Here is a 9,911-nt window from a genome sequence, read left to right as displayed (position 1 = left end):
TTCCCTAGCTGAGGTTAATCAAGCTCTTGTGAACAATGCTCTGCAGTCTGCTCACGTAATAGGTACGAAGGGTTCACAAGGAAAAGATGAAGCCAAATTTGATGGGAGCACAGAACAAAGTTTGACACATTACATAAACCTGCCACACTGTGCTCCCTGCATGCGCTGGGGGCTTCCAGCTGAAGTGCTCGTGCTGAGGCACTGCCTGTGCTGGGGGGGATGGACCTGCCTCTGTGACCTGCTCTCACTTCGGCTTAACTATCCCCATTTCACTGTCCCCTCTCTGAAAGAGGGGGGGTGTGTGACCTTCTCTAGCTGTCTTGGAAGAGAAATCTCATTTGTGCCCATCGTAAGGAAACCAAGGCTGAACTTCCACTGGGAAACATGAAGCTGGGGTGTGCCTTCCACAATGAATTATGCACCTACCCCCAAATTACTGCAGTGGGTATTGATATCTGTAGGAAGGATTACCCTGTAAATCAGACTGGTCAATTAAATCGAGTTGTACTTGTCTTTGGCACTGCTTTCTCCTCCTGCTCTCTAGCTTTAATCAATCCCTTCTTCCTGCCACAAGCTCCTCTTTGCAGGCTGTGGTTGTGTGAGCCCCTGTGAGAGTCAAACCCTGCCGCGATGCTGCGGAGGCAGTAAGATACTGACCACAAGGAGGGCAATCTCCTGACTGCGAGTGCACAATGGCAGTAGAATTAAAAGCTATTTAATGGCTTACACAGCACGTGAGGAGGGAATTTCCCCTCCATCAGAGGACCTGGTCCCAGGTAGTTTGTTCCCATTAGCTTTGTGTGCAGCCATCCTCACCCATTTCAGAAACTCCTATTTATTCCTGGGGGTGGGCTGTGAGGATGGATGGGGAGGCCTTATCCAAGGGCTCTGATTTTAGGAGGGCACATTTTTGCGAGGGCTGTGGTTTACTCTATCCTGGGTCACACTCTGCTTCTCATGCATAAAACAAATCAGCGGTAAAACCCAAGCGGAGAAAGAGCCGTTTCCAGCCATGAGTCACTGCATCCCTCTTAGGAGCTGACAGTATGAAAGATGCCAACCAGAGAATGATCTGACACAAGTTCCTCATTGCTTATGTAGGTTATGGGTCCTTCTGGTTATCAAAGCCCTGCGCATTCCCATGCAAAGCAGTTTCAAGTGACTCAGGGAGGAATTCCACGCTCGGGTCCCGGGCTCTGGAGCGCAGCTCCCGAGGTTGGCGGGGACTGGCTGTGGGTCTCGGGGTGAAGTGGAATTTCCCCCTCAGTCCCTTCCTGTCTCTGTTGATTTTACAGGGCAGCTCACAGGTACAAGAAAGTCATCAGTGAAGGACCCATTGGAAGCCTTTGGTGCATGAGAGCATCACATCCCGAGCCTGCGCTTCTGATATCAGAAATAAATCTAAGCCCTGCTGTGGCTGGATGGCACTGCCCGTGAGCCCCTGCCTGTGAGCTTTGCTATCACTGCTGGACACAGCAGCTTGGGATGAGCCTGCCTGTAGGAGCAGGGAAATGGGGTCTGCACAGCACAGCCTGGAAATGGGATGAGGGATGGATCCTATCAACCTCCCCAACACCACCTCAGCCACTTGCTTCCTACCACAAGCTTCCTAGGATAGGCCACATCGGTACAAGATTCCCCAGGGGCTGCCATGGGGAGAGGGGAGCTGTAAGCTCTGTGACAGCAGTTCAGGTAACTCCTCCTTGCCCAAACACATCTGTGCTGGGGAACTGGGCACATTCCTGTGGGATTCTTCAGCAGTGTCTGTCTCCCGAGCCGGGCAGAGATGTTTGATTCATCCCTGCCAGCCCCATGAAGCCGCAGTGTGGGATCAGAGGGGGAGGACTGGAGCTGAAAGCATTGCTGGGGAAATGCTATTTTTGCTCGATGTATTTAGTGGAACATCGGTGGCATTTTGGTGCCTTGTTCCACCTCAAGCCCAGTCCCACTGGCGAGGGCGCTTCCAAACAGCTAATAACAGGAGATGGGAACCCTCCCGCAGCCACTCGGCTCTTCTGCTCTCACCAGTTTGCTCCCAGGGGCTTAAACGTGTGCTGCTGAAAGGCCACAGCAGGAGCGGGTTAGAAATTCAGCTCTGGAGGTTGGGCTCAGGAGCCAAACTGACACCCACTGCAATCCCAGGAGCGATAAATTAGGCACAGAGTGTATTGTGCAGCATCTTGCCTACTGCACGGCTCTGTGGGTAGGCTGAACCTGTTCCCTACCCAGAAAAGAAAACACAGGCTGTGCAGGACTCTAAATCCATCCCTTTCTGGATTTCACCACTGAGGGTCACTGAGCAAAGCAGACAGGGCTGTTTAGACTATGAAAAGGAATGTTTTCTTTCCTTGAACACACCACATCTGAAAGCTAAAGTGCTTTTTCTAGCATATATCCTGTCAATTGCTGGAATTCATCCTTTGTGTTCAGCTGTCTGCTAGCCAAGGAGACTGACGGGAGGATCAAACTTCTCTACTGTGCTCTATGGTCTGCAGCCACCCTCATCAATGGGCATGAACCAGGCTGTGGGAACACTGTTCTCTACAAACTTCCTTTTATACTCTGCCCATTCCCACCCCGCTGCAGGCTGGAGCCAGGCCTGACCCAAACCAGGGCAGTTTGTGGAGATCTGTGCTACTGTTTGGGTGGGAGGTGCTACACAAGTCAAGCAGTGTTCCTTGTGGGTCTAAAACCCACTTAAAGTAACAAGAATTGTCCCAGTGCTGCTCAGTGTTTGTAAACAAGACTCTCAGCTGGCCCCCAGAGACCTATTTAGCCCGTACTAAAAGCAGGGCTGTTGTTTCGGTGCAAAGATCCCCCAATTTTTTTAACAGAAGCAATATGGGAACTAGACTAAAAGGGTTCAGAAATGTCTCTTTTATCTTCCCATTTGGAAACCTGAACTGCAGTGGAGTTTGACAGGATTATTTTATTTACTCTCTCTCCTATAGCAGAGCTATTTCTGGCTGCCTGTCTGGCGATTGCTATTAAACTGCTCTCGTTTTGCTTCTCATCCAACCTGCTTTGCTCCGAGAGCTCAAGGGAAGACAGCAATAGCAATAAACCACAAGCTGGAGTTTGCATTGCCTTTTGATTACAAGAGACACATAAAAACTGCAAATGAAAACTATATGTGTTTCATGCAGTCACTGATCTTTCTGCTCTGTCAGAAAACACGAAGCACGGAGCCCCAGCAAGGGCTGTTGTACTACTGGTGAAAGAAAAGCATCATTTGGTGCAGAAACTCTGTTAACTCCTCATACGTCATACTGTCATTTCCAGCCTCAATGCCACAGTGCTCTTGATCCTATTGGAAAACCCAAGAACAGAAAAAGGAAGATCCTCATCTATTCCATGAGGTGCACCTCGAGCATCCCCCAGCATAACAAGCCACGATCATAATTAATGCTGTGTGTCACAGGCCTGGATGTGAAGTACTGGGATTTGCTAATTTAAAGCATCCCTGTGTCAAATTCTCTCAACTTCAAGGTGATAAGTAGACCCTGTGCCTTTAAGGCAACAGCTTTTAATGCTACCATCATCAAGGATTGACTTCATTTCTTGGTAATTATGGTTAGCATACTGGAATATGTATTCTTCTTTCCTGATTATAGACATATGGTTAAGTCAAGCTGAGGCCAGTGCTTGCTTCCTACACGGTTTATTCCCTTCTTCCTTTCCAAAAGGCATTTTTGCATTAGGGTAACCAAGTGACAGCCTCTCCTGAAGAGAGCACCACTCTGTCCCCAGGCACACTGCAACGTCCCAACCACTGGTCAGGAAACACAGGCAGAAAATTCATTAGCAGAGCCTGACATTAATGCAACAGCTAAAAAGTTCCCCAGCTTTGCAAAGATCTAAATCATGAGATCTCCCAGTGGCTCTTTATCAGGGACTGCAGACATCCAAACCAGCGCAGTGCTCCCCTTCTGAGCCAGGCTCTGGGAATGCTCTGCAGCACCTACCTGCACCCTCTGCTATTTCACTCTTCACTTTCTGGAGGGCCGAAATGGTCAACATGACCATTTCCTCTGACTAAACTTCTCACTTCCCAGCACCAGCAAATAACTTGGTGGTGGCAGTGGGAGGGAACCAGCGCTCGTTCTGGTGGCAAAGTCTAACCAAAGAGATTTGTAAAAGCTCAGAGAGCATTTTGATTTGTGAAATTCTCCCCCCAGAAGCTGGCAGCCACTGAGGAGAGCTGCCTGCTGTAGTGTCAGCTTCCCCACCTGCTGCCACTGCTCTTCATGCAGCCCTCGTAAACCTCAGTGCAAGTTTCCTGCTTGGAAGAGAGACATAAATATACCTCTACTGGCAGCAGTAACATCTGTCAGCACATTTGAATGCAGCCCTTCATAATTGCTCATTTTCACAAACTAGGTCTGAAGTCCTGTCAGTTCTCCCAGACGTGGTGGCCATGGAAATGCATTTGGGATTTCTCAGTCTGAGGCAGCAGAACTTCCACTGGTAACCAGGGACAGTTGGATCTGAGTGGTGCCATCGCATGGATCTGAGCGGTGCCATCGCAGCCTTCCTGACAGCTGAACTGTATTAATGACTAGCTCATTATAGTCATATTAATACAGTCACAAAGTTCAAGACAGTCACATCTTAATGACTATCCTGATACCCAGCCCTTTGCATGCAAACAAACCATGAACCTGGTAACCACCAGCTGCCCTTACACCCAAGTTGCAAAGACGGGACCTTGGCTCAGCTCACACTGCAAAAACCCTTGGAAAAATCCTAGGAGATCCAGCCAGTGGGAAGAAAACAGGGACACGTTGAAGGAGCTGCTCCCACCGGCCGCTCTCAGTCCATCCCACCCATCTGCTGAGCCCAGAGTGAGCAATAGGATACAAGGGGTGACTCCAACCTGCAGAGATCAGGATCTGTTCCACCAGCAGCTCATGTAATCAGTGTCTGTCACAGAATCCCTGTGCGTTACTAGGGGATTCAACAGCACAGAGCTGCTGCAGTGCAGACATCTACCAGGGAGACAACAGGTAGCTGAGGTGAGGATGATGTGCAGGTAACTGCAGTGAAGAGCTGGAGGAGTGGGAGTGAAATAAACACTTGTCTTCTAGAGCCTCTCAGGGTATCTAACATGCTCTCATAAAACTAAATTATCTGTGATATATTTAACTAAGGATCTGGGATTAATTTCTGATTTCTATTAAAAATCTCTTCTGACCAACAAGCAGGTAGAATTCAAACATTATACTTCAAAACCAAATCTATTCTCAAATAGACTGTGTCATGATTGAGGATGTATCACACCTATTAATTTACTGTATCTGAAGCAAACCCACACACGCAGAAGATGTTCTGAAGAGGAAGATTCACTGAGATGTCCACTCTAAGTGGTCCCAAAGCTGAGTATTTTGATCAGGCTCATTGACTAAACAAACCTCATGCAAAACATAGGTCAGGTTGTTCATGAGTTTCTCAGGGCCTGCGTCTGGAGGTCAGCTCCTGCTTTGGAAACCTCTAAAGGATTTCATTCTCCCTGTACAGGAGGCAGGGGAGGAGGCAGCCCTGGGCCAGTCTGAGCTCCGAGATCTTCTGGAAATCTCTAACATTCCCTTCTGGACTCAGACAACTCCAGCTCCCTGAGGGTTTGCTGAAGTGGGACATGGAAGCACACTGTGAGCTCAGACCAGGCTCAAGCACTTGAATTCCTGTGCCTGGCACCAGGCTGTGCTGCAGATGTCCCAGGACATGATGCTCTGCCTGTCCCTGGTCAGGATCCCTGTGGATCCATCCCTGGGGATGTGTGGGGCATATTTCATATCCCTCAGAGAGTAACTTTAAAGCATGAGGTAAGGAAGGCTGGTTCCAGCTTCCTGCACCATGATACAAAGAAAGCCCCAGGATACAGTGCTCTGGCTCTAAAGCAGAGGTTATCCTGCTAGATGGATGCCTGCTGGGATCTGTAACAGCAAAGCCTGACACAAGGGTCAAGACAGCAGAGGCTATAAATCATTCAGATTTATTTTATACAGGATGTGTGATCCCAAAATGTGAGCTCACACTCCTCTGGATTCCACGCTCAGACAATCTTCCTTAATAATGTGCAGGGAAAGCATTATCAAAACAGGAGAATCCAGCTGCAACCCCATCTCCCTCCTACCCCAGCGCTGAACAGTGACAACTGCAGCTTGATGCTGGAAAAAGAGATGCAGGAGAACCTACAAGAAGATATGAACTATGTGCCCACGGATCAGGCTCACTAGATGGGTCACCACCCCCTGCCCTGTCACACACACCCCACCACGTGCTTTTTGAATAAGGGAAGGGGACGGTGTCACACCAACACTGTTTGCACACGGACAGAACCTCTGGAGCCCGAGCAGCCTGCTGGGACCTGCTGAACGCTCTCTGCTCATACTGATGACCACGGAAATCCCAGCTCTGATTTTCGTGGGAGGTAAGGAACACTCAGTACCTCTCTGGATCGGCCCCAGTGCAAGCCAAACTGGATGCTACCTTAGGAATTGGAAATGCAGGTGACAAAGTGTAGGAGGTCAAGACTGAAAACTAACCCAGCTGCGTGCTGCCAGGCTCACCCTGACAGCGCTCTGAACCTCTGGCTTTGTTAGTGTTGCTCTATGGCCGGGTTTGGTTTTGCAGAGCCAGGAAAGAAGCAAAAGGCACCGGGGAGGGGAAGAACAAGCACCCGCGTTGCAGAAGGCGCGATTTCAGTGGAGCATGACTCAGGAGCACAAAGTGCCACCCACTGAAGCGCACCGGCCGCGGGCACTGATGCTGCCGTGAGTCAGGAGCCTGCCGGCCCACACCGCTTCCTGCGGGACACGGCTCTCCCGGGGGGCTGCCACGCGCCCCGCTCGGCCTCAACCTGTCCTCAGCAGAGGAGATGGGAGAGGAACGTGCCCCGGCGCGTGTGGCTGCAGCTCGCCCTCGCTCCCACTTGAAGCCGGGACTCCCTCCGCACCGTTATCTGTAGAGCTGCAGTGGGAATGTCAGTGAATGCTGGTCACAGGCACACAGGGCTTATGGGCTCTGTCACTTCGTGTCAGACACTTGTGATGGTAACGAGCTGGGATCACCTTAGCAGGACTAGAGCAGTACAGCTGTGATGCTGCTGCTTAACACAGCTGCTCCCAAACACAGTTCACCTGCTGCTATTAATACTATACCACATTAGCATCCCCACTACCTTCATGGCAGAGATATGCCCTGTAAAACCCAGCACAGCAGCTCCACGAGGCCTAAAATGCACCTCACCAAGTGACAGCACACACACCCTGCCATGGACCAGGCTGCTGCCTGACATTTCTTTGAGAGGCAGCAATTACCATTTTGATGCAGTAATTGAGCTGTCTGCCCAAGAGCCAGGCTTCATAGTTCAGACAGGAATTCCAGGGCTATCGAATCCCAGATCATATACAGCAGCCAAAACCCCAAAGTAGAAGTGAGGCAATGAGCCAAACAAGGGGTACATGAGAAAAAGGCATGAAATGAGTAAGTGGAGGCTGGATTTGCTACGAGCATAAAAATCCCTCTATCACAGTATACTCACCATCCTGCCACTCGGTATCTCTAGCATGGGGATTGCCCTTCCCTCAGTGCCATCCATGTCCCCTTCTGCACAGGGAACAAACAGCCACCTTGCCCTACAAACCACTTTGGACTGGAAAGCCTGTCCTTAGCACGTCCTTAGCGTGCTGCTTCCCCCCTGGACGTCCTTACCTTCTTGCAGAGAACCAACTGGTGATCAAAGAGAAAGAAAACGCGCTGCTGGTTCCGTCCATAAGGCTGGTAAATCCAGGACATCTCCCCCGTGTAGATCAACTCTGAGCTGCGGTCCAAGATATCATCTCCCTGGAGGGCACAGAGAAGGAGGCCAGGTGAACCCCTGCTCCCAGCCAGGGCAGTGGGCATGGTTCTCTTTGCAGCATGGGGAGAAGCAATAATTAAATGAGATTTCGGCCCTTCTGCAGCTCTCGAAGCCACCCCCCATCTGACTTCAGAAACTGGAGATGAGGGATAATTCTGAAGGAAGTGCAGACGCCCAAAGCATGGTTGTTATGGTCAACAGTGCAATGAGGGAAGATCTGCTCCTCACACTGTCCCTGCTCCCCCCTCTCAGGTACCCCAGGCCCTGGAAGCTGATGCAGGTGCTGGTGGCATCCTGAGAGCAAAGCCCCCCCTCCCACCCAAGACAGAGCCAATTTGTGTTTAGGGTAACAATTCCCCTGGCAACCCCTCCCTTTAAAACAGCATCTCGGGGCACGTCCCCACCTGAAATCCCAAAGTCATCTACACTGGGCTATCAACTCCCTCACCCATGTGGCTGCCAGAACCCATCCCTCCAGACTGCTGCCTCTTCCCACTCGTGCAGGCGATTCCAGTCCCTTCTCCCATCGCTCATTAGAGCTCCCCATCTCCCAGGAGCTGTGAGGACCAGCCCGGCTCCCGCAGCCGGCTGCCAGGATGCCCTCACCCTTCCTCTGCCTCCAGCTAACGCTTGTTTTCCTCTCCCAGTTTTTTTTCCAGGATTCATGAGCAGATGGTCCTGCAAACATGGCGCCCGCTCTCCCACTCTGCGAGGGAACAAACGCACTCACCCTCCACTAATTGGGATGAGCTGGACTCCTTAAAAAGTTAATTAAAATCTATGGATTAAAAAAGGGTGAATTCACCCCCACCGGCCCCATGGGCATCTTTGTGGCTCTGAACCACCACAGAAGGAATAATCAGGATGACTTCAGCTAAAAGGTAAGGAGCAGGATGGAGGAGCAAGGGAGAGAAAAGCGTTTTTCCCCCCTTTTTGGCTCTGAAACTGCTGCAGTTCTAGCTTTGATGCCAAACTAGAAACAACTTCTGGGACCTAACCATCCCCAAATCTCAGCAAACAGCTTGTAAAGGTTCAGCAACTGTGGGGCATGTAGCTTAGCACAGTTTTCTGGTAGAGCTTACACTTGCAGGTGCCAAAGCAACCAGGAGTCACCCCCACTCCTAATTTCTTGGTGAGGATTTCAGGCTGCTGCTCAGGTAATGTATAATTAACCTCTGAGCATTGATTGGAAGCGACTGCCTGAGTCCCTGGGCCCTGTGACAACAGCAACTTCATTAAGTCTCTGCATCATCACGCTGCAGCACAGGCTTCAAATCGCCTTAGCGAGGTCTTTATCTCACTTCTGTGGCGGGGGTATCTGATGGCCTCATTAGGGATAACTTCCCGGGAACACAGACGGTCGTTCCCAGAAGGAACTGGCCGTGCATCCCAGGAGTCAGGGTCTGATTTCAGCCTCCTGGCCAGAAACTGGGGACCTGAGCGCTGCTGCGACAGCTCAGGTATGTGCAAGCCCTTGGATAAGAAGCCTCTGAAGGAAACACACCAGAAACTGTGAGCTAAATATGAGCTTATGTGAAGAAGATTTATACAAGCTTATGCGAAGAGGACTGATACAAGCCTATGGATGGGAGCTTTTATGAGAGGGGGTGACCCTAGAAGAGGCTGGCTGCTAAAAATAGAAAAGCCAGTTTTGTCTTTTACTCCTGTGGTAGCATCTCAAGCCTGAGGACACACAAAGAACTCGGTAAACACTTCTACTTGATTAGCTGAATCCAAACTGTGTAGTCCCTGCAAGCAATATAACCCAACAAAACTCAGATCTGAAACGATAGGAATTTGTATTCCATTTTTTATGTTGGGAAAACAATTTGTATGTACAGTCTATAGGCTGGAAAGAGATGATTTCCAACCCTGGCTTAGCAAATTTGGGAAGAGATACCACAAACAGTTTTGGATAGCACATTCTGGCCAGCCTGCAGCCCACAGGAGCAGCATCTCCCTGGCCTGCTCCTCAAGGCCTCGACTGCTAGAGCAATTCACCAGCGTGCTCGTGCCGCTGGAGCCTCCCAGAGCAGATGCAATGAGCCTT

At 50.3% G+C, this 9,911-nt stretch overlaps 1 protein-coding gene across 1 annotated transcript in view; it reads right to left on the bottom strand.

The window, feature by feature from the left end:
• Window positions 1-9,911, bottom strand: part of ARHGEF9 (Cdc42 guanine nucleotide exchange factor (GEF) 9) — a 51,320-nt gene that overhangs the window by 13,209 nt on the left and 28,200 nt on the right. Inside the window, exon 6 of the mRNA XM_010015979.1 lies at window positions 7,714-7,845. Coding sequence (XP_010014281.1) covers window positions 7,714-7,845 — 132 coding nt within the window. The remainder of the gene's footprint in view (window positions 1-7,713; window positions 7,846-9,911) is intronic.

This window comes from Nestor notabilis, unplaced genomic scaffold (genome assembly GCF_000696875.1).
Source record: "Nestor notabilis isolate BGI_N333 unplaced genomic scaffold, ASM69687v1 scaffold14176, whole genome shotgun sequence".
Taxonomy (NCBI): Eukaryota; Metazoa; Chordata; class Aves; order Psittaciformes; family Psittacidae; genus Nestor; species Nestor notabilis.
The sequence above is the reverse complement of the archived record's forward strand: the minus strand, read 5'-3'. Positions and strand labels throughout refer to the sequence as shown.